Source organism: Diplodia seriata, assembly GCF_021436955.1.
Source record: "Diplodia seriata strain FDS-637 chromosome Unknown scaffold_8, whole genome shotgun sequence".
Classification (NCBI taxonomy): Eukaryota; Fungi; Ascomycota; class Dothideomycetes; order Botryosphaeriales; family Botryosphaeriaceae; genus Diplodia; species Diplodia seriata.
The window spans coordinates 1,880,505-1,907,488 of NW_027117315.1; the positions used below are offsets into that span (position 1 = coordinate 1,880,505).

Below are 26,984 nucleotides of genomic sequence, written 5' to 3' on the forward strand. Positions count from 1 at the left end.
CTTTCCCCTGCGTGGAAGCTGCGATTGACAGTGGCAGTTGCGTAAGTAGCGCGTCTAGCTTGATGTCTCGCATAATCCCGCCAGAAAATACTCGCGAGGCCTGCGCCACGGCACGCGGGCCTAACGCAACGCGAGCGCCAACATGCTGGACAGGTCGAGGCAGACGATCGCATCCGTCGCGCCCTTTGCCCTCCCCACCGGCGCGGCTTCTTATGATGGGCCTGGGACCCAGAGTCGTCCGCCATGCCTCTCCCGCTTCCCTCGCCCTGCCACACTGCCAGATCGCACAGACAGCCGGCCCATCCGTGAAGCTTCCGCACCGCGTGCCGTTCCGCCGAGCAAGCGCAGCCCTGAGCCCCGGCTAGGCTACTTCGAGCATGCTTAGCATCTCGACGCCCTTCGGCCCCAGGCCTCCCACCAACCGCCGCCTCCTGTCGGCTGAAGAACACGAGCGACACGCGAGCAGGTTCAACGACTTCTCCAGCTCCCTCTTCAACTCGCCCTCGGTCAGCATGTTCTTCAACGGCGTCTACTACCCCAATTGGCACATCTACAAGGGCCGCCCGCCGTCGTCGCTCAAGTTCGACGTCGTCTCGCACGCCTTCTACGCCTTTGCTCATGTCAAGGAGGATGGGACCGTGTTTTTGAGCGACGAGTGGGCCGACGACCAGATGGACGTCGACGGCGTCAAGGGCTGTCTGCGTGCGTTCGCTGAGCTCAAGAAAAAGTACACGGTGCTGAGAGTTGTGCTGTCCGTTGGCGGTGGTGGTGCCGCCAGCGCGCCTTTCCCCGCGGCTGCCAGCACCGACGCAACCCGCGAGCGCTTTGCTCAGACTTGTAAAGAGCTGGTTGTCAACTATGGCCTTGACGGCATTGACAGTAAGTTGAGCCTTCTCTCCCGGTTATTCCGGTGGAGTCATCATCTACCCTTGCAGCAGAGAAGCTTTTCAACTTGGCAGCCTGTTTCTGCGTTTCGTAGTGCTACTATGTTGAGAGTCATGGTTTTCTTTGCCTTTGCACCGTTTTACGATCCACGAATTGTCTTCCTGCTTGTCTAACCCCACTGCTTAGTCGACTGGGAGCACCCAAGCAACAGCCAACAAGGCGCCGATTACATCCGCCTGCTTGCCACCCTCCGCGCATACCTCCCCGCGCCGCAGTATACGCTTACTTCGGCCGTGGGGTGCGGCGAGTGGTGCCTGCAGCACATCAACCTGCAGCAGGCCGCCTACTACCTGGACTTGATCAACGTCATGACGTACGACTTCTCCGGGCCGTGGGTGCCCAGCACCGAGCACCACGCACAGTTGTGGTCCCCACGCCGGCCGCACAACCAGCACTGCCAGCTCTCGTGCCACTCCGCCGTCAACTACATGACGTCCCGCGGCGTCCCGACGCACAAGATCCTGCTGGGCGTGCCGGCGTACGGCCGCTCATTTACGGGCTCGCGCGGTGTGGGTCATTCGTACGATGGGCATGCTGGCGAAGAGGGCACGTTCGAGTACAGGGACTTGCCCCGACCGGGTGCCAAGGAGTACGTCGACGACCAGACCGGCGCGGCATTTTGCGTTGGCGGCGATGGGGGGTTCGTCACGTACGATAACGCGCAAACGGTGAGAATGAAGGCCGAGTACGTGAAACAGAGTCGCCTTGCCGGCTTGTTCTACTGGACGGGCACAGGCGACAAGGAGGACAATCAAAGCAGTCTGGTGTGGAATGGGTATGTCGGGATGCACAACTAAAAAGTAGCCATTATTTCTGGGCAGATGCCTCGCCCTCACGCGGAATTCTTAACTTCTAAGTAATATTGCCGGGGGATATTCCGGTCTTCAGGCATAGCAACCACGGCTTGGAAACTGCATTTCTTTTTGTTTTCTGGCGGTGTCCAAATTACATGATGCAGATCACGGATATATGTAAAGCATACGGTAGATAGACGAACAGCTCTCGGGCAGGCTCCCGACAACAGGGCGTGATCAAACACGGCAAATTCATTTACTCGTAACAATACTGGCTTTTGTCTAAAAGTGTGCACTGAGGAGAAGGGCGCCGCAATCGGGGAGCTTGGACCTGGAGTGGCCAGCTAGCGCGCGTCCCCTGCTCCAGCTCCAAGCAACCCCGGGATTCGCTGCACTCCCGCAACGCCAGCCTCCAATAAACCACCGTAGCACGCCGACGCAGGGCAACCGCCAGTTGCACGAGCCCCGAAGCCTCCGCCGCCTTCATTCCACCGTCCGCCAAAAGGTCCGCGACTTTCTACGTTGGGTCAATGCGATCGTAGACTGACTTCATGTCGGCGACTGCAGCAACATCAGCGTCGCTGGACTCCGGTAGCCCTCCGCCCCACGTCCTCCGCGAACTGAGCCCTTCTGATCCAGCTGCCAGCCGACTACAATCCCGTCGACCATCTCAACCAGATCTTCGCCCACCCCTCCACCCTCGCCTCCATCCACGACACCTCCCACGCCCTGCGCAACTACGAATATGACCTGGACGAGGACATCGCCGAGGTCGTCGGCGAGCAGAGCCTCTCCGACGCCGAGAGCGTGCGCAACATCCAGAACGCAAAGCAGGAGCTAGACGAGCTGTTCAAGCGCATCGAGGATGTGCGCGACCGCGCCGTGCGCACCGAGCAGGCCATCACCGACATGACGGCCGACATCAAGCGCCTCGACAATACCAAGCGCAACCTGACCCTGTCCATGACGGCCCTCAAGCGCCTGCAGATGCTGACCACCGCCTACGAACAGCTGCGCGGCCTCAGCAAGACCCGCCAGTACCGCGAGTGCGCCCAGTTGTTGCAGGCCGTCATTCAGCTCGTCGCCCACTTCAAGTCGTACCGCTCGATCGACCAGATCGCCACCCTCAGCCGTAACGTCGCCGACCTGCAGCGCGAGCTGCTGGAACAGATATGCGAGGACTTCGAGGTCACCTTCGCCAAGAGTGAGGTTGCCCAGCGCCGCGGCATGCTGGCCGAGGGGTGCATGGTCATGGATGCGCTCGGGGAACACGCCCGCACGCGCCTCGTCAATTGGTACTGCAACACGCAGCTGCGCGAATATCGCCAGGTCTTCCGGAACAATGACGAGGCTGGCTCGCTGGACAACATCTCGAGAAGGTACTCGTGGTTCAATCGCATGTTGAAGACGTACGACGGCGAGCACGCGGTGCTCTTCCCGCCGCACTGGAGGGTCAATGAGATGCTGGCGAACGCCTTCTGTGAGGGCACAAGAGACGACTTCAAGGGCCTTCTGCAGCGTACCATGAGACAAAAAGGCCAATCTTTGGATGTCGACCTGCTGTTGTCTTGCCTCCAGGAGACGCTCGATTTCGAGAATGGTCTTGAACGCAAGTTCTCAAACGAGTCGCGGTCGTCTATGGATACGATCATGTCAAGAGAAGACAGGGAAACGTCTTTCCGCCAGGCCATCTCTGAAGCATTCGAGCCGTACATGAGTCTCTGGGTCGAGTCCCAGGATAAGCAGCTCGCTGCACTAATACCAAGGTACAGACAACAGCCCCTAGGCAATGCCGAGGATGAGTTTTCACACACGTCTGTCATACCGTCTTCCACCGAGCTCTTCCATTTTTATCGAACAGCACTCGCACAATGCGCGAAGTTGTCCACAGGTACCAGGTTGTTAGAGTTGTCCAGAACCTTTTCCCGTTACCTGGATGCCTATGGGCAGCAAGTGCTGTTTTACTTCCTAGGCGAGAAGACTTCCATTGAAGACATGATTCTCATTCTCAACACGGCGGACTACTGCTATTCGACTTGTGATCAGTTGGAGCAGAAGATCAAGAGTAAGATTGACGAGGAGCACAAGGAAAAGGTCGATCTTCAAAGTCAGGCAGACGCTTTTATGGGAATCGCAAGTGCGGCTGTTCGGGCACTGGTTCGCAAAGTGGAAATTGATTGCGAACAAGGATGGAGGGAAATGCGGAACACGCCATGGAGCAAGCTGGATAGTGTGGGCGATCAATCCAGCTACGTGGGCGAGCTTCTCCGGCATATCAAGGAGAGAGCAGCCGAAATTCTCAAGTACCTGCACAAGCAGCAATACGCGCGGGCCTTTTGCGACAATCTCGTCGATTCAATGGTCAATACCTACATACTCAGCATCTTCCAGTGCCGGCCAGTCTCTGAAGTCGGCGCCGAACAAATGCTCCTGGACTCGTATGTGTTGAAAAAGGGCTTTACGGAGCTGTCAATAATCAACAGCGAGGACCCTGGAGCGCAACCACCAGCGGCGTAAGTATTAAGGATAATGCCTTCGGCTCAGTCGTGCATGATTTTTCCGTTCACTAACATCCTTCCCAGCTTCGTCAAGCGCGTGAACCAATCCATGGCCAAGCTCGACCCCCTTCTCAAGACGCTCCAAGTCCGTCCCTCGCCGCCGGAAGCCCTCGTGCAAGCCTACCTCATCCACATCGCCGACCGCTCCGACACCAACTTCCGCAAGATCCTCGACCTCAAGGGTATCCGCAAGTCGGAGCAAGCCGCCCTCGTCGACCTCTTCAATGCCCACCGGCAGTCGCCCGCGCACGCCCAACTGCCGCTGCAGGGCGCGCTGCTCACGCCGCTAACCCTCGGCGGCTCCGGCACGCCGTCCATTGGTTCTTCGTCGTCCGGCTCGGCGTCGGGCGTTGGCATGGGACCACTTGCCGGGATCGGCGGCCTGGGCGGCGGCGGCATGCAAGGAGTTGGTAGTCGCTTCCTCGTCGACCCCGCGACGTTCGCGTCCGGCATCATGAACGCGGCAAGGGACGGTGTCGATCGATTCGGCAGTAGTGGGCCGGTTGGAGCGGGTAGTGTTATTCCGGCTATGGCGGCTGCGGAGGGGCAGGGCCAAGGTGGTGTGGGCGGCGGCGAAGGCGCGGGTGGACCGGCAGTGGCGAATTTGAATGAGAATCTGAAGAATATTGGCAAGTTCTTCAGGAGGGATGTTGGCAGTTTTGGGAGGTTTGGAAGGACGGGGACAGGGTTGGGTGACTGAGCGAGGGGGGAGGTGGTAGTGGTGGTGTAGGATCAGTGTGGGACACGCGGCTCGCTGCATTGCTATCCCATTCTGGTGCATATATACATACGTCGCCCTTGGCCATTGGGTGGATGGGTGAAAGGTAGAGCACGCAATGCAGACGAAAGCAACAGGCAAAACACCCACGCGTATGCCGTCCTGCATGTTTGGCTTCATGCAGGGGAAATGTGCACCTAAGTCTGATCCCGGCACAGATAGCTGCGGGACGGAAGGATAACTGGGGACGAACGAATAATGTACAAACTGTAATTGCCTGTTTCGCCTAGGGCAAAGTTTGAGCGATGACGCCACAGGCTCCAAGAGGTAAAAGAGCTCAGCTCCCGCACGCACCCCGCTGCCGATCATCACACATCACCACCATCGCCGAACCCCGACCACCGACCATCCGTCGCCCATGAGAGCAACTCTCGATCCCTCGCCGCGACAGCCTCCATAACCACGGCCATTTCTGCCTCTCCTGGTCCATCGATCAAGCTCAGCAACAAGCCGACGACGGGCCAAACAGCTCTACTGTGTACACGCGAATCCCCGTCGCCGCCGCCTCCGCCGCTCGCCGCAGCAAACGAAGGAGAAAAAAAAAACCACGGCAGACAGCATACGCACATATATACATACGTTCCATCCAGCAGGATCGTTACCAGCCATGCAGATCGCCGAAGTCCTCTCCGACCTAACCTCCCTCCGCGTTTGCGTAAGTAGCTTCCCTACCACGACCACCGCCGCCACCACCACCACCACCACCATTACCACCACGCACACATATCCCTCCCTTCAAATACCCCACACGCGAACCCCCTAACCAAACAACGACGACTGACAAGACCAAATATGCGAATATTGCAGGACCCGGCCGCCGCCCTCGCCCTTGTATCCGCCACCACCACCACCACGAACCCGGCCACCGAGCTGAAGAGTACTACCACTGGCAAAGAAGCAGCACCGGAAAATGACAACAACAACAACAACAACAAAACCGCAGAAGAAAAAGAAGAAGAAGAAGAAGACGTAGACCTCCGGCGCGCGCGCGACCTGCTGGCGCTGCGGACGGTGTTCAAGCAGGAAAGCGGGGCCGGCCTGGCGGCGGAGCTGGGCCGGTGGAGGGAGGAGGTGAGGAGGCGGATGATGGCCGTGGCCGGCGAAGGCGGGTTCGCCGGGGTGACGGCGGAGAGCGACGGGTTTGGGTCTCAGCAGGGAAGAGGTGGGGAGGAGGGGGACGAAGATGAGGAGGGGTTTGAGGATTGGGCTTGATTGGTTTTTGATGATGATGGTGAGATGGCCTCGGTCAGTCGGACTCGTCTGTGTGTGTGTGTGTGTGTGTGTGTGTGTGTGTGTGTGTGTGTGTGTGTGTGTGTGTGTGTGTGTGTGTGTGTGTGTGTGTGTGCTTTTGTTGTGTGTTTTCCTTTCTTCCTTGGAAAATGGGAGGGGAAAGCGAAGTTTTGAGATACCCATCCGTTCCCCCCCGGGAGGAGCGGATTAGATGGAGACTGGTTTTGGAGCACGGATGGGGTACTGTCAACCTCGAGCGGAGAGTGGTACGACTTTGGAGGGCCGAGCAAGCTCGAGCAAAAAAAAAATTAGAAAGGTGGACAAAATATTTCTTGGATTTCTCTATCCAACAAACACCCTTCCAAACCTAATAGGTTACCGGTCATGAACGATCATACAAGAAACAAAACACCCCATGAAAAGGACAGCGCCCGAGCCCGGTGTCCCCCCCGGATCTTGGTCCCCCTGTGTCCCTCCCGATTGCCCGTGCTGCCCCGAACGCCGCCCATGTGGATGAAGAACAAAATGCCCCAAAAGCGGGTTGATGAGTAGCGAGAGATCTATTCAGCCACCACCAACATCATCTAGCCTTTTCCCCCCTTCTGTTCTTTCCGGCTTCGAACTCATTTTCTATCCGCCCCATCCGTCGACTCCCCGTCACCAACATCAAATACCACGTCCGGCGCATCATCATCAAAGCCGTCCTCCTCGCTCTCCCTAATCGGGCTCTCATCCCTGTAATGGCCACCTCCCAGGTCCGCGACATCGTTGTGCAGACTGATGTCGTCCTCCTCCTCGCGCAGCACCTCGGCCGCCAAGCCGGCCTCGGGGTCGTCGGCGTACTCGCGCGCAATCTCATCCGCGCTGCGATGACGGGCGGCGCCCTCGCGCTCCTGCTGCTCGAGCTCGGCGGCACGGCGCTTCGTCTGCGAGTACATGACGTAGCCGGTCGCGGCGCCGGCGACGAGGCCGATGATGATGGAGACGTACGAGATGGCCTTTGTGCGGGCGTCCATCTGCTCGCCCCGCTCGGCCAGCTCACCGATCTTGGCGCCGACGAAGACGTGCAGCAGCAGCTTGGGCGAGGCGATGGCGCCGGCGAGCATGAAGGACGCCCAGTGCACCGTGGGGAAGGTGGCGATGGCACCGTTGGAGAGCGAGTAGGGGAGCGGGCAGAGCCGGATCATGATGAGCAGCTTGATGCCGTCGTGCTTGAGGGTGAGGGCCAGCGCGGCGAAGCGCGAGTCGTTGGCGATCATGCGCGAGACGAAGCGGTGCAGGACGGCGCGCGTGGCGAGGAAAGAGGCGGTGCTGCCAATGACGGTAGCTGAGGCGACGATGAACCAGCTGGAGATTGGGTTAGTAAAATATTCTTCTTCCTATGGTTATGCTGGTGTCTTCTCAGGTGGGATCACAGGGATAATTTGCGCGCACATGGCGTGGCGGATGTGAGGGATAGGAAAAGACGCACCCGTTGGGGAATCCGTATACGAAGCCGGCCAGCGTCACGCAGGTCGAGTAGCCGATGAGCGGAGGAAAGCTGACAACGAAAGTCATGGACCACAGGATCATCCAGCCGGCGGGGATGTCGCGCCACTTCTTGGCCACGGGGGCCATCCAGTACTTGAAGATATGCTCGTTGTAGACCAGGAAGAGGATGCCCAGCACAAAGGAGACGATGCCGGCCAGCACCAGCAGGGCGCGCTGCAGCGGCGTCAGGCGCTTGTATATTTTCAGGCCGTGGCGTTGCAGCTTGGCGGCGTTGGAGCGCATGCGCGCGAGGGCTCCTCCGCCGCCGCGGCGACGGCCGGCGCTCGAAGCCAGTGATCCGCGGGCGATGGATGAAGAGCGGCGGTGCCATGCGGGCTGGGGTTGGTTGTGGAGCGAGGTACGTCTCTGCTCTTCGGGCGGCAGGTCGACGGGCAGCGCCAGCGCTCGCGCATCGTAGTCGCCAGAGGTTCTGGCCATGGTTGGAGGAGTGAAGTGATCAGGCTGCAGGCGGTGGATATGTCGGGGAGGTTGAGCGAAGACCAGAGCGCGTACAAGGCGGAGCGGGAGCAGCGGGCGGTGGAGTCGGAGCGGAAGGCCGGTTACGCAGCCATTGATGAGGGAGATGCGGCGATGGAGTCCTCGGGCGGTCGAGGTGCGGGAAGTGGAGTCGTCGTTGGTGGATTGAGGATTGGGCTCTTTGGTAAGCAGCCCATCTCGAGCTCACCACGTCATACTAAGCGCCCTGGCGCCGGATCGCTCGGAGTATGTAGTGCGCCCCGCCAGGCCAGGCACCCAGGCACTCAGGCACCCAGGCCAGAGTCGCCGGGTCCGATGCGGGTGCCGCGGGGTTCTGCAACACCCAACCACTCACTCTCCGCATCCGCCCTGGCACCGCATCTGCAGCCTCCCTATGCCTCTGCAGCTGGCCGGTGCGGCTCACACTCATCTCTCCGAAGTCAGCCCGGCCGAGAACTCGTGGCGCAGGTGGTCTGGCCGCACGCCGAGCTCCTTTCCTGTTTCATCTCCATACACGTGCGACCCTTCATGCAAGCTCCGAGGCTGCACCACGACCACGACGACGATCATCACCACCACCACAGCAACGTCTGATCTGGCGGCCGTCGAGATACCGTATTCTAAATGCCCGTCACCTTCCCTGGCCCACGGCCGATAAGTATAACACCATGCCTCTCCGATAAGCCTGTCCCGAACCCTCAATTGCCTGGTGGCCACCAGAGCCTCGGTTCCTCGCCATGTACAAAGTTTCGTAGTGTGATTCCATGCTTCAAGGCCCCGTGGTGTGGCCGATCTTGCACTTAACCTTGTTTTTGCGTTTAACGGCTAGCATCGCCCGAGCATCTTCCCTGCACGCCCGCACATCTCCACGCACCTCTCATGCTTACCATTGCTTTTCTCGTCCTCCCCTCCTGTTTGACTTCGGTCTGCTGTCTGAGGTTAAACAGCGTTTGCACCCGGACGTACCAACTAACACCATGGTCTGAACGCCTGATCCCGATTCGGAACCAATCCCTCTTGGTGCGGCACCATCGCCAGCACACCTCCTGCGTGACCGATTTCGAAAGCCCCATATACACCAATCACGTAGACCTTCGTTGTACTAGCATGTTTCCAACCATCTGTGCCTTCTCCTTCCCGGAGCGCGATGCCAGATTCCCAATTGATTCGAAACGCCGAGGGCAAAAGGAAAAGTACTTGTGCAACAGTACATAGGGAGACGCCCCTTCTCCTTCTCTTCAGCCAACATCTCAGTCTTTTCCCAGACCCGGAAGTATGTGGCATACCTATCGTTGAAACACATTCCACGCTTCATCCCTTGATTCAATCGACCTCAAGCCTTTATCAATTCTTCCCCATCTCATTCCCCTCAGTTGGGAACCAATCTGGAAACACACACCATGAGGCACACAACCATCTACCACCTCCGCGCCTTACTCCGCCCGCTCAAACGGCGCGCCAAGGGCAAGGGCAGAGTCACCGTTCCATGCAGCCACCAGAGCCATGCCGGCTACGACCCCCTCCTTCCCGGCAGCGATGACGAAGAATACCAAGGGGAAGCCATTGAACTCCTCCCACCCGCCCGCATCGTCACCGACCCATGTCTCCTCGTCCGACCCACTTCGGCCCCGGGTCCGTCATCACTGACACCCCCTTCGTCTCCGTGGATGAGGCGTCCATCTCATTTCTCATCGTCGTCTGCCGCGAGCACCTGCACCCTCGCCTCGTCATCATCCGCTTCTCAGGCATACACCGATCGTCCAGTCAGCGCCGTCGAGTGCGGAAACTCTACCAAGAACCGCAGCAAAAGCAGGCGTCAGACATGGACGAAGAGTTTTTTGGCATTGGATCACTCATTGTTCTTCGTCACCGACGACGACGACCCGCACATGGCGGCGAAGGTGGACGCCGTTGCTGCCGATCAGCGGTTGAAGAGTGTGCGCGAGTCAAAGCGCGATTCGTTCATGTGGATGAAGTTTGACGGACACACTGGCGGTGCGGTGGCGTGGGCGGATGGGGCGAGGTTGGCGGGAGCTTTGGGAGTGTAATGGAGTGAAGGGTTTGCGAAAAGAAGGTGTTGGGGCAGGTGTTTAAGTTACAGCTTATCATTCTCTTTCTTCCAATTATTTTCTGTTTGCTTGTATACTACGAGCGGGCTCGTTCGTTGCAAAGGCGCATGCTATAAACAGCGATTGATTTATTCCTTCCCTCCTCTGCTCTACCTTCGTCCACAAACCAAAGACTCGCCCACGCGTTAAGCACTACACAATATCATACAACTGATTCCAGAGTACGTTAACTCCTTCCGTCGTCGACCTCAGTTGCAACCCCAACGGAGGACCATTCTGTCATACATTCGAAACAGCCAATAATATCTTAGCGGCAGGCTGTTCTCGATTTACTATTATTGGTACTCATCAGTGATTACGAGGTTGCGCCACCAGCGTCTGATCTCTGGGGGCTGAAGACAATTGACTTATCACAGTGGCTATGACCCCCACCCTGCGCCCCAGACAGAGTCAGCCGCAGGAGACATACCCGGTAAGGAGCGGCATTACCCCGCTGCGCTGATAGGAGCCTTCCTCAGCCCCCCACAAACCAGTTTCAGAGCCCATCACGCTGTCTTTCTTCACTCAAACTTTCTCGCTGACATTTCGCAGACGCGTCTACGACGACCGCATTCTATTTGTGCTTTTCTCCAGCCATAGAGATTATTTGGTGAGTAGTTTGCGCCGGTTTCAGTCATGCGACAAGGCTGACAGGCAACAGTCACTGGCTAAAGCCCTGCCACATCCTACGTCCTAAACCAACCGCCTTGTCATATTGCAACAGTCTAAAAGCTGGCGGTCATGTCAGATGGGGAAAGGCTTATGTCTGAATCATCAAGCTCAAGGGTAAATGTATGGTATGTATCTTCTTGACCTGGCCTTACTGGTGATCATGACCCTTTGACCGATTACTTTGAAGTGATCCCGAACCTACCCAAAAACTCCGAGAAAGGGAGCAAGTGAAATGCGCGGAGACTATGGATGCTGGTGAGGTCTCAACAGATTCAATCGACAAACGCTTGGATATGCAAGCTCCACCCACTTTGATCCCGAGACCAGAGCACACAAACATCTCTTTGCTCTGTAATATCAAAGCTATGGGAGTTTCACCTAGCAAATGCATTACCGGAAGCTACTTCGTGGACATCTGTGCCGTCGCCAGGGAACTTGGCATCAGGAGGGGCTCCGAATTTTTGTCCTTCATATGCTGCAGCCCCAAAATCGCAGATCTCGACTATTTTTCTGTTCGAGATCCCGACCGTCACTCAAACTCGACTGTTTCCCACAACTTGGAGGTATTCACCGCCTCCCACACGTCATTCCTTGAGATTCTGGACGACACTGTCAGCGAAGAGAAGCTGACATACTTCTTGGATTGGATCCGCGGCGTCCAATATACACGGTGGCGCAGTATCGAAGTAGAAGAACGGAAGCATGAGAGCCCAAGGATCTTCCAGAAGCGTTCAATACTAGACGAGTCTGCTCTATCATACTGGTTTCCAGTATCTCCTAACGCAGCGCTTGCAGAATCTACTGTCACAGCCGCGGGCTCAGCGTCGCAAAGCGCCGGCACAAGCTTTGCTACAGCCTCCTCTAGCAGAAGCGCGAGCTATCATTCCGCGAGAGGGCTAAGTCTAAGGAGTCCGCAGCCCTCAATCCCTTTATCACCATCTGCAACATCCGCAGTAACTCCATGGAGACGATTCTTGCAAGACCGAAAGCTTTTGCCGGCCGTCTCAGAAGAGCAAAACTGGTCTGGGCGAGGCCAGCACGCCGAATACTCTCGGAAAGAAGAAAATTGGATCCCTTTACAACCCTCGGGAAAGCTCCTTGGACACTCGGCAACTGCAGTTGTCGACCTTGTGCGCTGCAGGAGGATTACTCTCGCTCGCAAGACAATACGCTGCAGTCGTCGGTTGCGACGTGAAGACGCAGCAAAGGAGGTAGAGCATCTACAACGCACAAGCCATGCTCATATCGTCAGGATCATCGGTACCTACGTCGTTGAGAATAGCAAAGACCTGCACATCTTGATATACCCGGTTGCGGATTGCCATTTGGAAATGTACATGGAGGATAGGTACATCGACGAGTCCGTTCCAGGCGCACTTCAGCGATTCTTCGTCTGCCTGACCAACACGCTTGCATATCTGCACAAAATGCTGATCAAGCATATGGACATCAAGCCGAAAAACTTGCTTGTCCGGAAATCCGCAGCCCAACTTGGTCCAAACGCCAAGGTATACCTCGCAGACTTCGGCATCGCGCGCTCGTACAATTCGGCTCTTGATGCGGAAACCTGCTCTCCTACACCCTACACTCCCGTGTTCGCAGCGCCCGAGGTCGTCACGCAGGATATCCGCGGCTTCAAGGCGGATGTCTTTTCCATGGGCTGCGTTTTTGCCGAGATTCTGTCTGCTCTGGCAGGCTCCCGGGATGAACTACTGCAGAGACGGGAAGAAGGCACCTCGGACCGGTCCTTCCAAGCGAACATCGATGCGGTGAAGGAATACATCGGGGGCTTACCACTTCAGCAGGGAACATCACCCTTCGCTGCCCGAGAGGGATGCCTGAAAATGCTGAATGCTGACCCTGACGAGAGGCCAGACTCAGAAACGCTGTGTCGGCTATTGGGAGCGCATGCTCTTGGTGATGGATGCTGCTTTGCTGGAGCAGATCGGCTTGAGGCGGCCATGGAGAAGTAAGCTGTTCAGTCTTACAGCAGAAAGAGGAAGGGAACGTGCTTCTTGGCAATTAAATGCAATTCATCAAACAGTATGTGTTCCAACCGAAACCGAGAGGTCAAAGATAGGGTGTAAAAAAACTAGAAAATGAAAAACAGCAAAGTCCCACACGGCCACACAAATTCGTTATTTCTCCGCCAGCAGTGAGATTAACATCTCAAGGTCGTCACCAGCGAACACTTTTAGGGAGATGTCCTCCACCGTCAGCACCTGTACTAACTCCTGTCTGACCATTCTCTTGTGTTTGGTACTCGCAACGGATGGTCCAGCTGTTTTCAAGGAACACTGAACTTCCTTACCCGCACCTGCTCTTAGGAGAGCCTTTATAGAGGTACACAAGTTGGCCAAGGTATCCTTGGGATGAATCGCGCGCCAGTAAACCTTACAACGAACCCACCCATCAATATCTGGAACCTCACGCCCGTCGTTCTGTCCAAGCACCCGCACATCCTTCCTCACCTCTTCGGCGTGCAGTCCCAGTCCCCAGTGGTGGATCTCGTTAATCCAATTCACGAGGTGATGGATGTCATTGACTCCTTTCAGCTCCCCTTCGAAAAGTCGTCTCACTCGGGATCCGATCCACTCTCCGGTCCTTGTGACCTGCGCTTCTGCAATCCACACCTCGGCCCGTGCTCCAGCCAGCATTAAGCCGTACTGTTGAATCGCTTTGTCGTTTTCTTCGGTGCAGGATACGTTCTCACGAATCTTCATGACGCGACTGCGGAGTTTCCATCTGTTGTATTGGCCGAGTACGGCGGCGCACGTCATCTGGTTGACCGCCTCGCAGAAAAAAAGAGCCCGAGAGTCCCTTTTGTATTCTATGGTGAAACATCACCGTGGATTAAGTAGGACCCGGAACATGCCATCATAAGCCATTGGCCAGCGCTACTACGGGGAAGGCGAACACCACCATCTACCTATCCCGATATCCTCCAGCTTCCCGTCGAGTGAAGCACTCACCGGTTGATGCTCCCAGCTCTGTAGCTATAAACAGCGTGGCACGGCGGGTGACACAAGAAATTGCACCCCAGAATTTACCCTACACAAACACTGCATTATTATCAAGTTGATGTAGGCAGTTGAATGCAAGATCCGGACGTAAATGTACGTTTTAAATGCACCTATTTACGTCCGGATCTTTCATTCAACTACCCACCCGGTGAGAGATTTTTTTTTATGAGGCAAACGCGGGTAGGCGATTTCTGTCGTCACTGACGTGGTGGCGTGCTCCTCCGTATATTCCTTCTTGGCCCAAACGTCAAGATACCTCAAACGCCACCACATCGGAGGCACCGAAAGCCGTCGCATCATCGGGTTCGCCGACGCCGAAGGAAACCCCACAACAATCGCCACATGGGCATCATGGGTTGACGAGTGTTCTGGACGTGGTTGCGGGCCTTACGCGCGGACCACCATGCCCACTGCGCCACAAACCCCCATCGGAGCGTGCGGCTGTGCAGTGCCGGCCGGGCCGCATTGCCATGGTGATGATGAGTCGCTCACAAGACCCAACGGGCAGAGAGACCAGAGTCATCAAGCATTATCCGACCGTTGATGCTGCCCTGACTCGAGATTCCCGGGGCCGGCCGGCCGGCTGGCTGGCCCCTTTTTCCCGATCTCCAATATCGTAAACGTCTTCTTCGACGACCGGGGTATTTTATTTTGGGGGCGCTTGACGGAATTTGGCGTCAGCCAACGAGAGAGGCGGATCGGCCTGTTGCTTGGAAAAACGTCCTTCTGTTGACGAAAAAGGCCGAAGAACATCCACGACTGCCATCGCAGCACGTCGTTGGCTCCAGCAATCGAGACGTTAATAGAGTTTTTTCATTCTGAGTTTCGCAGCCGTGGGTCGCATGGTCGGCTAATTGACGGGCGAGGGTGCTGAGTCGTGTGTGCGGTCCTTTGGAATGAAGGAAACCAGAGGGGGATCGGTCGGTGAACGAATGGGCAATGGTGGAAAGCTTCGAGATGTGAAAGCTTACGTACCAGGGCTCAGGTACCTCCGATAATCGGGATCAGCGGTAGTAAGCACATCGCCGCCTGTTGCCGTTTGGCTCTTTTTGCAACATGCCACTATTGCCGGCCGGGTCCATTGAAGAGCATTTGCACGTCTTCTCTCCTCCTTTTCCACTCTTCTTCTTGCTTGCCACAGGTAGGTGCAGCTGCCATGCCGAGGACCATCCCCATTTTACTGCCCGGAACGGGAGGCTGGCATCAAACGTGGCAACCGTCGATATTGTAGTAGGTCACCTGCATGGGCTTTGGTTCTTTCATGCCCATCCAAATATCTCGGAAACCTGTGATAGGCTGCAATCGACGTTGATGCGAGTCAAGCTGGACCCGCTTACCCACAAACCACGGGCATCCAGATGTTACGATTGACAAAATGCGGTAGAATGTTGACGCGCCCTGCGCTTTTCGCGGTCCGGAGAAGAAAAAGCAAGGGGTGAGCCAATACCTCACGAAAACGACGATGCGTATACGAAGCCAAGCAAATACTCAGAGAATCAAAATCAATGAATGCTCGATAGTGTAGCTGAATTATCTGCCGTAGCCTTGGATCGATGATTGCTTTTTCGCAACTGGCCAGCTGCTTACCTGAAGTGTTGCTAAGGACCATTGCCGTAAGTGGGCAGCGTTAGGGTTGGAAGACGGCGCAGCTCCCCGTCCGAACGATCGCCCGGATGTATGTACTGCTCGGTATGCGAGGCGCGGCAGGCAGTGCTGCATGAGGATGCATTGATCAGGGTCATCTTACATATGCAAGCCTGGCTGAAAGCGGGAGCGAGGCCAACGACATCGACTTCACGATCGCCTTTACGGAAGCTCCAGAAAAGCAACGCTGAATGTGTGCCTCGTCCTTTGCACCCTTCGCCGTGGCTATGGAACGCCTCAGCTTGTCACCAACGGACCATCTCGTGTTTGGGATTTGTGGAGAACTGCGTGATCGATCCTTTTTTCGTCGTGCCGAGAGGAGCGTCCGCGTCCATGCAGACGAATGTAAGCCTTTTGATTTCAGGCCTGTGAACGTGTAATCCTCAAACTTGACAAATGCATGACGGACATCCAGCAACAGCATGTCTTGAAGATTATACCGCAGTGTCGTCAGAAGAAGCGACAAGATAATCAGGCACACCTCTGGGGTGGTGATGCAAGGCCTGCAAGAGATTGCTCGTGAGCAGACTTACGCCATGACGGAGGTTATGCGCATCGCTGCGTTTGTCAATACTCCGTGGATTGGTCGGGTCGATGCAATAAGGAAAGAGGATGGAAGTACTGGTAGGCCGGGGTTAAGGGACGTATATTTCCGGTGTTAAGACAGGGCTTTCTGAACTGTTGTTGCCTTGACTCACAAAGCCAGCATGCGAAAGTCAAGCTTCACTAACTTCGCAGCTGGAAACCAGGCAACCCATGGTAGCGGTAATAAACCAGCGAGCACTTGCCGCGCGAGAGCCCCGACGTCAAATATCGACCACGTGGTTGCCCGACGCTGGGGATGATCTAAGGGCACCCGTCAATAGCGCTGCCGCTCCGTGGGCAGGACCGACAGGTCGGTGTTGAGCAAAAAACGATGATCAAGTTCCCACTTCCGGCCCCCAACAGCTCATGACGATCACTTGGCTGGCTGAATTGCTTTTTCCCGTGACAAAGCGCGTCGTCCGGCACGGCGCAGCGTTGATGTCGGCGAAGCCTTCACATGCATGGATGCGATGCGGACCGGCGGCGCAAACTGCAGGGGTGCCCGAGAGGCCAGTTCACTTCTGGCAGCTGTTGTCGCCCACAAAGTGGGGGAGAGCCACACCCGGCTTAGGCTCCAGGCGGAGCGCGACTGAGGCCGCCTCGATTAGTGCCATGCTCGACGACACAATGGGGTCGTGAGAATGTCTGCACAGTAGCGTGCATGTGCAAGACGCGGAGCGGATGCATCTGCTCGATTGGCTTTAGCCGCCTGATGCAGACGCGCCCCTGCAGGCCAAGACAACGATTGGTCGGGCTGCAGGAACGGGCCCTTGCTGGTCAGTCGGGACGAGTTGCTACCAACGTGATCGCCTACCTCATTCCGATTTATCCAGCGCCATTTGGAATGTCCTCGCAAACCGTGTTGCACTTAGGACAGGACCGGTGTCAGGCTTCAGAAACATGGTTTGGTAAAACGCCCAAGCATCGAAGCTCATTCTTGTGGTCGGATCGCGCCGTGGCTCCGCAAAAGGTGAGGCGGCGAACGTGGGTTTTATCGACTTCCCGGCAGGATTGCGGCCTCTGCATACTGCCTGGCTGCTCCTTGCCTTTTGTGCATCTATATGACAAAGGGGAGGGGCCATGCCGCAACGGCAGCGTGGAGGGAAAGAGTCGACGACGAGGGCTTGCGTAAGTACCTAGGCCGGTAGCGGGGCATGGCCTGGCGCGGTTCCTGCGGCGCGGTACTCGGCACTTTCGGTTCCAAAATTGGTGGTGATGGACGGTAGTCATGTCAATTGGGCTCATGCTGGATGGCACCATTGCTGCGTGTCTCGCAGGCTAGGCAGGATGACATGCCGAGCTCTGTCAGATATATCAGCACCAGAAGTTTGGTTGTGGCTGCGGGGACTAGGCGCTGGTTGCCAATTCGAGGCACGGAAGACCGGTAGTCTTCCTGGCGTAGTCGAAGCGAGCGGGCTGAGGCAGTACCGAAATTTGCTGCCTCACAAGTGTTTCTAGAAGGCAAGCCTCAACGGCGTCGAGTTGGCGTTGAGCCGACTGCGCTTTCGCTACGCAAAGACTGCCCGGTGGGCCGTCGTGCGCCCGATCTGGAGTGTGGGGTTAATTTGCAGAGGGCTAGACAGCAAGGTCGTGGCCGGTGACGATCACCGCGTCAGGCACGCAGCTTCCGGCAGGCCCGCCACGAGAGGATCGCAGATGGCAACGTGGGCGAGCATGTAAGTCGACGGCGTAGGGAGAGGCGCGATAGACGTTGGGGCGGAGTCGACCGCATAGGGGGCTGAGAGCGCCGCCCTGGGTCCCACTGAAGGATGAGTCGCTCGCATGATGCTACGGCCGCTTCGGGCGTTGAGTCGTTGTGCACGCTGTTGTGCACTGGAGCGCGGGACTTTCGGCCGCGTGAAACGTTACTTTGCGGGCTTCGAAACGTTCCATGGATGCGCCCAGCCCACAAGCCCGCCGCCGAGACCGGCAGAAGAACGTGGGCTCTGCTCTTGCAATACCCGGCGGCACAGCGCCCTTGGCCTTGCGTCACTGCCCGGCGAGCGACCTTCCGTCTTGATACGTACCGGACAGGCTGACAGCGCCAGACGCAGGGCGCGGGACTATTGACGCAATCTCGTGTCCGGCGGCGACGAAGCGTGACGGCGTGATGAGAGGACGAGGGCGACGCCGGCGCTATTCATGAGCAGAGACGCGCGGGGGCCGGTGCCTGGGCGCGCGACTCAGCGGGCAGACGCGGGCGCATCAGAGAAGGAGCTTGGTCGCGCAGCCGGCATGCGACTGCTGAGAGGCACGGCGGCGTGTGATTTGAGCGTGAAGTGTGGAGAAGCGCTCAGCAAACAGGCGTGGAGATCACTCAGGTACCCGCGGCGGGCCCGGCCATTGGACCGCCTCGCGCTGCCCTCGACCAAGCAGAGCTCAACTCGGAGAAGACCGTTAGCTGCGTCTCCGCCGCCGCCTCCAGCCGCAGCCGCGCCGGCGCCTCGTCGATTGCCCGCAGCCCGTCAGCTCGCGGCCAGGCCCTGCCCGTGTACCTGTGAGGTCACCGGCGGTGCTACACGAGCGGCATTGGCCATTCACAACACCGAGTCCTCGACCTCTACCAACCCTCTTCCTCGTACGATCAGCCCGCCGTGTCCGCGCCGCCAACATCCCCCCGTGCCCCGGCGGCATTAATCGCCCTCAGCAGCGCAGCAGCCCGGCCCGGCTGAGCGCAAATCACAGCCGCCGCCTCGCCCGTCGCCGCCGCACCCACTTGCCATGACACAGCGCCGCCCCGCACGCCCATGGCGTTATGCCGATTGCAGCTGCTCGGCAGTGTGGAGCCAGCCGAGGACGATGCAGTTAGCAAAACACTGGCGTCTAGCCTCTCCGAGGTCCGCCACGATGCGTCGGCTTGTGCACGCGCCGGTGATCGCGCACACGAGCCAAGGCGGCCGCCCGGAGGCCTACCTGGAGACGCGTGCCTGCAAATCCTGCCCGAGACACCCATGGTCGTCACCGCGCCTCCGACAGGCCTCGCTCGCCAGGGGGGTCCGGGATAGGATCGCTTGCTGCAGGGGTTGCCGTGCCATTGGGAGCCCGTCCTCCGTCTCCCAGAGCTGACGCCCAGCTCCGGCAGTGCCTTTGCGAGTCTACATGAAAGTCACGCAGCCCGCTTCGCCTGCACGCGCCTGCGACTGCTCTCCTCTGTCTCTGTCTCTCGCGCCGTTGCTTGCCCGCCGTCGACGTCGCCCATCTCGCGCCCTACAGCCCACCAGAACTCTACCTACCATTGCTGGCCCGAGCCCCTCCCGACTTGTTGAGCACCCTGCGTCACACGTTTCAAACGCCCTTTTAGGACTCCGTGCCCGTGCCCGCCTTCTAAAAAAGACTATCCGCACGGTCGTCTCATCACCCGCATAAGATAGTATCATATCCACCCCTCGTCTCCCCCGGCGCCCTCTTCACTTCTGTATCGTGTGGCATCTCTGTGTCACAATCCCCGGCCAACCATCCCACCTCGCCGCTTACATCATCCTCTTTGGGCCCTCGCTTGGATGCTCGCATAACTCTTGTTACTATATCGTCGGACGTACATCTGTGACCCACCGCTGGATGGTTGTGCCAAAGTGAGAACGAGCGAGGCGGCAATGGCGAACACATCGTCTCTAACATGTCCACCACCTTTCCTGAACGAGGCCAGATTCGGCAATGGCGGATGTACGCATCTCTGAACCGCTCGAACCATTACCGTGCTGATGTTCTGCAGTTGTCGATGGCAGGTTCTGCGCCAGCCTCTCTGATATTGACTCCGACCTTAAATGCTGTCTGCCATGTCCTGCGACTGACTGGATTTACTCGAACAGTAAGTCAGCCATCCGATCGCCCTATCAACTCTTCTCACACGTCGAACAGCATTCACCACCTCCTACCGTGTCGCCGAGGGTCTCAACCTCGTCAGTTTTGTGGTATGCCTGTTTTTGATGGTCAGCTGGGCTGTACTGCCTCCTAAGGTGACACGACGGCATTACCTGAGTGTTGGGCTCGTTCTCGGTGCTATGAGTCTTGGGGTAAGAGATTACCTACATGTCATGTCCCTTGGTGTGGTGACTGACCAACGGACAGCTCGGGTTCATCATCCCCTTCGGCGCGCAGCCCGATCAGTGTTTTGACGAGATTACCCCAAACGACATGTACACAAGTCTCGAATGCGCTTGGTCCGGTGCATTCATCATTGCAGGAGGTCTTGCCATTGTTGTGTGGAGTACGTGCCACCTGTCTCATCTACGGGTTAACAGTGCGCTGACGTGCCTCCCTAGTCTTCATCCGAGCACTGTCGATGCATCTCCAAATTTGCTGGGACATCACTCCAGGGCAAAAGTTCTTCTACGGTTCTCAGGCGCTGGGATGGGCGGTCATCGCCGGTCTGTTCACCACTACCATCACCATAACCGGAGTGTCCTTCCGCTTCGGAGATGCCTGTCACGTCAACTCGCAGAACTCGTTGGCCGACTTCTGGGGCCCTTTGCTCGGCATCGCCGGACTATCAGCGGTCGTACAGCTCTCGACTTTCACGTACTGTATCAATGTGTACCTCAAGAGCCTCTGGAGCGATGATGAGACTCAGACCCAAAGCAGCGCCGGCCTTCCATCCTACACGTCGAGCCTACGCACTCGCACCAACTCGGCCAAGGCAGTGTATCGAAGAGTCAAAAAGGTGGTCTGGCTCCAATGGCGCGGCATACTTATTGTCGTGTTTATCCTGATCGACGTTATCTTTTTCTCCGTCGTCTTTGTCTATCTCGACACGCAGGAACATGACGCGCTTCATGATCCTGTAAAGGTGCTGCCTTGGGTTTCCTGTCTCGTGCACAACCCCGATGAGAAGGAACAGTGCTTCGAAATGGCCCAGGGCATGCTTGTAGACCAGGCTACAGTGACGGCTGTCCTGGTTATGCTTGCGGTAAGTCCAAGTCCTCCGCATTTATCAACCAGGCGCCCACTAACAGACATAGCTCGCCGGCGTGCAATGCTTCATTCTCCTTTTCCGATCCTCGATGTTGACTGGCTGGAAGACATGGTTCCAAGAGAAGTTCTCGGGCAACCGCGAGTTCGTTTCACTCGATGCACGCCGCTTCTCATCGGACGCGCGGACATTTGAGCTGCTCAAGGTCGGTGGTCAATCTTCTGGCTATGTAAGTACTGTGCAGACGCCTGGCGGCGAGACGTACGTCAGCAGTATGCAAGCCCTCAAGTCGCCGGAATCGAATGTGACGACTCCATCGGCGGCGTATGGCAGCCCTCTTAGTGGACAACACACGCCGGACTACTTTGGCAAAGAGGTGCAACGGCAATACCGCAGTCCGTCACAAAGTTTCTCAACACCGCGGCCGCCCACGTCGACGGGAACGCGGATAGACTGGGATCCAGCAAGCACGCATGCAAGGGGTGGACTAGGACTTCACCCTGTCCAGGACGACTCGGATGACGACGACCCGAAGGCGAGAATATGAGGCCAGAAAAGCAACGTCGATACGTGCCAAGAGCGTCTCGAGGAGATTGAGACGGAAAAGCATCAGCAACCACTCTCGCTCAAACAAAAGTCAATTCATTGCAAAAGTCTGTATTCGGATTTGCACGCTTCCGGGCGTTGTTTATTATACTTTGGGAATTACGGAAGGGGTCTCTTAGGATGCCCAAAAAGGGAGGAAGGGAACACGGTCAGATGAAACCGAAAAAAGGGATAAGAGAGGTCGTAACGCATCTCCTTGAACTCACATAGCGAGCGGTTTCAGCTGGAAAGGCGCACTGGCGACTGCCAACGGTTGGGGTCTCATTTTGTCGATATTTGCTCTCTCATGTCTGGCTCATGATCGTTTCATATACCCGCACTCTGCCAGCTCGTTGTCATTTATTTCTACTTCTCTCGTTCTCCCTTGCATTTAGTAGTAGCAGCGCATTGTCCTTCTTTTGGTTACGGTCCGATCTTGAGGAGGGGAGTGTGTGATAGGGCAGCTGGTCTTCCATTTCTGCACGCTCGCTAAAGTTAGATCCGAGATTCGAGTAGCTGTGTAGAAGGCACTTAATGGGCGAGAAGTAGAGATTCAAGAGAGAAGATCAATCATTCGCATGGTCGTCAAAGAACAAGCCTGCTGATTATAGGATCAGCCGCTGGGATGATGCAAAGGATTGAGTCAGTGCCGCGACACGATCGTTTCCGGGAGGAGCGGGCGCCCGATGCGCGCCATCGTCCGTCCGCGTGTAACCGTCCGGGACGGCGGGAGGAAGGGTTCATTCCATGCACCACACCAACACTATACCCCACCAAAAAGGAAAGTGCCGAGGTTCGCACAGGCATTCGCTTGTCTAAGCCGGATGGAGAGAGGGAGGGGGAGAGTATATTCCTATACACACGCAGTACGATACGGCTTATCGCTTTCGTGCGCCCTGTCGACATAGGCGCAAGCTGGCACGTCATGGGCTGGCAGCCGGGTTCGTGTGGGGCAAGCGCGACGGGATGGAAGGCCGAAGCGCGCTTCCCCGAGCGTTGATTTCTAAGGCAACTTCATCCTCTGCTCTTTACATACACTCGACCCCTTCTCTGTCCTCGTCGTCACATTCCGTCCCTCGACTTTTTTGCTGTTGTAGTCGCCGCCAACATAGCTTGACTCATCGTCGTCGCCCCCACTACTGCATCCCAACTTGCTGTTGCCGAGTGTCGCAACGGCCCCCCCAAAAACCACGATAGTTTCCGACGCAGCCATGGGCGGCGGACCCGAGGTCAAAAGCCTGCACGAGAAGGTCCTGGTGGCGGTACCGGGCAAGTTGCCGACGGGCCTGCTTGAGCGCCTGAAAGACAAGTTTCCGCATGTCGAAGTCGAGGTCTACCCGCTCGACAATCCGCACAGTTCCGAGGTGCCGCGTGGTATGTTTTTGCTCCTCCTTTCTATATCGTCCTTGATTGCCTCTTTTGTTTTTGTTTGTCCCTTTATGGAAAAGTCGATCACGCCGTTGAGGAGCGGCGGGGAGTAGTGCGGGAACGGAGATGCTTTCCTTCCTCTTTTCGTTAATCCTCTATTTCTTTTCCTTCACCCTGGTCCAAACCCCTCCGGACCCGAACGCTGCAGGCCCGGACCGGAGATATTAGGATTGCGTCTGCTCAGCCATGGCACGCCGGTGCGCCCGGGCATGCCTGCAGCCGTCTTTCTCCCGTTGCCGCGTGGCGTGTCTGTCGTGCGAGGTTGTACAGATACGTAGAGATACTGCATGCAGGCTGCAAATCGAGCAGGCCGTCGGGTGTGGCTGCAGCGCAAGCATCCCCTGTCTCGAGCACTTATCGTTTCCATCGCTCCTTGCATTTCGTCGCCGCCAGCCCTGGTCCCGACCGCCTTTTTCTTTCTTTCTTTTCTGCGTGCGCTGACGGCTCTCCCTGCAGAGGCCTTCGCCGACAAGACGATCCTGGTCACGTTCAACGCGCTGCCCAAGTCGCTGGACGAAGCACCTAAGCTGAAGTGGATGCACCTGCTCAGCGCGGGGAGCAACCACATCCAGAAGCACCCCATCTACACCGACTCGGACATCACCATCACCACGAGCAGCGGCATCCATGGCCCCCAAATCTCCGAGTGGGTCCTCATGACCACCCTCGTCCGCACGCACTTCTACAACGACCTGCACGACGCCCAAAAGCAGCACAAATGGGCCAAGTACGCGCCCTCCCAAACCGTCCACGACCTCGTTGGCCAGCGCCTCGGCGTGCTCGGCTACGGCAGCATCGGCCGCCAGGTCGCCCGCGTCTCCCAGGCCATGGGCATGACCGTCCTCGCCTACACGGCCACCCCCAAGGACACGCCCGCCGCCCGCCGCGACCACGGCTTCATCGTCCCCGGCACCGGCGACCCGGATGGCAGCATCCCGTCGGCCTGGTATTCGGGGCTCGACCGGGAGTCCCTCCACCAATTCCTCGCCCAGGACGTCGACATCCTGCTCGTCTCGGTGCCGTTGACCGACCAGACGCGCGGCTTCCTCGGCGACGACGAGTTCGCCGTGCTGTCCAAGGGCTCCGCCTCCGCCGCCAACGGTGACGGGGTCAAGCCGTGGCGCGACCCCGCAAAGGGCGGCAAGGGACCGGTGCTGGTGAACATCTCGCGCGGGCAGATTGTCGATCAACCCGCGTTGGTGAGGGCGTTGGAGGGCGGCGTGTTGGGTGGCGCGGCGCTGGACGTGACGGATCCCGAGCCGTTGCCGGCGGACGATCCGCTGTGGAGCGCCCCGAACGTGACGATTACGCCTCACATTAGCGGGAACGGCGCGAGCTATGTGGAGAGGAGCCTGCAGATTTTGGAGGAGAATCTGGCGCGGAAGGAGAGCGGGGATAGGTTGCTGAACGTGGTGGATAGGAAGAGGGGGTATTGAGTGTTGGGTTGATAGGAGGTTGCGAATTCAAGACTGGGTGGTGGGTCTCTGTGCAGTCGGTTCCTTCTCTCATCGCGCAGAAGAACTTTGTTTGGCTTGATAGAGGTTTTGGATTTTTTATGGTGTTAACGTACTGAACTTGATTCCTTCTTTTTGAAAACAGTTGAACTACTCTGATGGACTCGTCGTAGAGAATACATGCTGGAGGATGAAGGCAAGGCTGGACGCGGATGGGCCACTGGGAGAAGGTTTTCGAAGCCGCCCACCTAGTTAAAAAGACATGGGTGGTCGCCGGGTCGCCCCTGCACTACTGGCTGCACTGCGCTGGACCAAAACGGATGTAAAATGGGCTTTCCTTTTTGCCGTTTGTCACTTCGAACTTCGAACCTCGTTCCTTTTTCCTTTTCTACTGAGAGCAAAGCGCGTAAGATAAAAACGACATAAGAACCAGGTCGCACTTCTTCTATACTCGCTCACAGACCTCTCGTCCCATAGCCAAAGCTGTATCGTGTCCCTATGCGTCTTGTTCGTGCTGGACTGGTGAGCCATACTTCGATTCCTGCGCTAAGTCTGAGGGTTGGGTGCTGTGGGCTATGTGCAACATCCGAGTGGAGTTGCTTTTTTGGCCTTTTCTTCTTCTTGCCAGCACACCAGTGTACCTTGATCTGGAGGGCTCGTAACCCGCCCGCCACCAAAATACCTGCCCCTTGCTTTTGTTCGATCTCGAACACCGGCATCCATCACCGCGCATGGGCCAGTCAATGGAGCTTACTCGTTTTAAGCTGGGTAGTTTTAGAGCACGTTCGGATGTGTTTGTGTAAGTTCGAAACCTACAACTTCATCCGAATTCTGGCTTCAATCACCCATAAACGAAGCGTGTAATGTTCTGTTGGGCGTGGATCGAGTTTCTCTCCTGTTCCGCAGTTTGGCACCAATAGTACAGTTCTCGATCCACCAGTTCGGTCACCCAATTGCATATTCCCAGGATGGGGCTAGGTCTGAATGCCACTGAATGGGTCCGAGATCAACTCGGAAGACGTCTGAATTCCAAAATAAAGGTACAATTGCCTCCCTCTTTTCTCATTTAGTTCTTCCCAAGACATGGAGGGTGCCCATGCAAGGTGCCTGCCTTTTTGAAAAACGCACTTCACCCTCTGAAAGAAGAAGCGGTGCCGCTGTTGCTCCACTCTGCTAACGGAAAAGACGGCTGACCATGTTGCTCGCAATGCTCTTTGCAATTCCGCCCGAGTACAGAGCGTTTCCAGCAAAGTTGGTGGCCTGGCTGAACTTGTCACACCGCGAGAAGGCCAGGGTGTTCGTGATGGTGAGGACGAGCGCAATGACTGGCATGAAACAAGAGGTCAGTAACCTGATGTGGCTCAACCATATATGGATTCCAGCACTCACCAACCAGGGTCAACCAGATAAACTCAAACTTGATGATGGCAACGATGGCAAGTGCGATCCACAGCGCGGGCTGGACGTACAAGCTCAACCAGAAGAAGCGCTTGTCGGTGGCGCTGATCTGGCGAGTCTCGGGGTCGGCGCTTTCGAAGACCCAACGACCATCGCCTGTGGTCGTGTCCACCTCATTCCACCATCTCAGCCCCACAAGTCGGCGTCCGGCAATGTTCTTCAGGTAGTAGAAGTCGGCGGCAAGGAGGACGATGGTGACGATGAAGACGAGGACACTGGATCGCAGTCGTCAGCCTGGAGGAAATGCGCGCGCGTTCGAGGCGTCGTTGCGGTCGCTGTGAGTGAGAGAGGGAATCGGCGTGCAGGCTTACAAGTTCTTGGTGAACCACATGCCCAGAATGTAGACGAGCGGGCTTGCTGGAAGGAGTCAGTTACTGGCAGCCTGCTGGGGAGGGGGGAATAAAAGTCACCAATGCGGAAAGCCAGGAAGGAGAGGAGGGTGATGGGATGGCTGCTGAGACGCCAGTTGAGTTCGCCCTGCTGCGGGGCGGGTTGGCTCTCCATGGCTTGGGGCGTGAAGCGCAGTAGCTGCTGTGGTGGTGGAGTGTTTGGTGAAGCTACCACCTTGCGCCTTCGCCGCGACTCGTCACACAGGCCGCGTCGGCGTTTCAGAGCTCGGTGCCGCCGACACCCGCCCGCACGGACGGCCCTAACACTGAACAGGGTGACGTACGCGGGGAAAGCTCCATGCCCGAGGGTAGCTTCTCTTTTCTCTTCTCTTCTCCTTCTTTGCTGTGCAATTGAGCCACACCTTCCTCTTCCCCAGTTCCACCACAACAATGGCGGCACCAATCATCCGCCGCGCA

At 57.1% G+C, this 26,984-nt stretch overlaps 6 protein-coding genes across 6 annotated transcripts; 4 read left to right on the top strand and 2 right to left on the bottom strand.

Annotated features, from left to right (window-relative positions):
* Positions 1-377: 377 nt before the first annotated feature.
* On the top strand, positions 378-4,997 carry VPS53 (Vacuolar protein sorting-associated protein 53; the record flags this gene model as incomplete). Its single annotated transcript, XM_066779594.1, has 4 exons — positions 378-879; positions 1,072-1,704; positions 2,386-4,252; positions 4,322-4,997. The coding sequence occupies 4 exons, from the start codon at positions 378-380 to the stop codon at positions 4,995-4,997; spliced, it is 3,678 nt and encodes a 1,225-aa protein (XP_066630398.1).
* A 1,931-nt stretch (positions 4,998-6,928) lies between these two features.
* Positions 6,929-8,273, bottom strand: TVP38 (Tlg2-vesicle protein; the record flags this gene model as incomplete). The annotated part of the gene is made up of 2 exons (XM_066779595.1): positions 6,929-7,652; positions 7,777-8,273. 2 exons carry the CDS (start codon positions 8,271-8,273, stop codon positions 6,929-6,931), a joined length of 1,221 nt encoding a protein of 406 aa, XP_066630399.1.
* A 4,246-nt stretch (positions 8,274-12,519) lies between these two features.
* On the top strand, positions 12,520-13,065 carry SLS55_008182 (uncharacterized protein; the record flags this gene model as incomplete). The annotated part of the gene is made up of 1 exon (XM_066779596.1): positions 12,520-13,065. One exon carries the CDS (start codon positions 12,520-12,522, stop codon positions 13,063-13,065), a length of 546 nt encoding a protein of 181 aa, XP_066630400.1.
* A 7,413-nt stretch (positions 13,066-20,478) lies between these two features.
* SLS55_008183 (uncharacterized protein) lies at positions 20,479-21,800 on the top strand (the record flags this gene model as incomplete). The annotated part of the gene is made up of 3 exons (XM_066779597.1): positions 20,479-20,551; positions 20,607-21,250; positions 21,303-21,800. The coding sequence occupies 3 exons, from the start codon at positions 20,479-20,481 to the stop codon at positions 21,798-21,800; spliced, it is 1,215 nt and encodes a 404-aa protein (XP_066630401.1).
* A 1,249-nt stretch (positions 21,801-23,049) lies between these two features.
* Positions 23,050-24,702, top strand: SLS55_008184 (uncharacterized protein; the record flags this gene model as incomplete). Its single annotated transcript, XM_066779598.1, has 2 exons — positions 23,050-23,212; positions 23,723-24,702. The coding sequence occupies 2 exons, from the start codon at positions 23,050-23,052 to the stop codon at positions 24,700-24,702; spliced, it is 1,143 nt and encodes a 380-aa protein (XP_066630402.1).
* Positions 24,703-25,893: 1,191 nt separating this feature from the next.
* Positions 25,894-26,682, bottom strand: TVP23 (Golgi apparatus membrane protein tvp23; the record flags this gene model as incomplete). Its single annotated transcript, XM_066779599.1, has 4 exons — positions 25,894-26,045; positions 26,110-26,393; positions 26,490-26,535; positions 26,589-26,682. The coding sequence occupies 4 exons, from the start codon at positions 26,680-26,682 to the stop codon at positions 25,894-25,896; spliced, it is 576 nt and encodes a 191-aa protein (XP_066630403.1).
* Between the last annotated feature and the right edge of the window lie 302 nt (positions 26,683-26,984).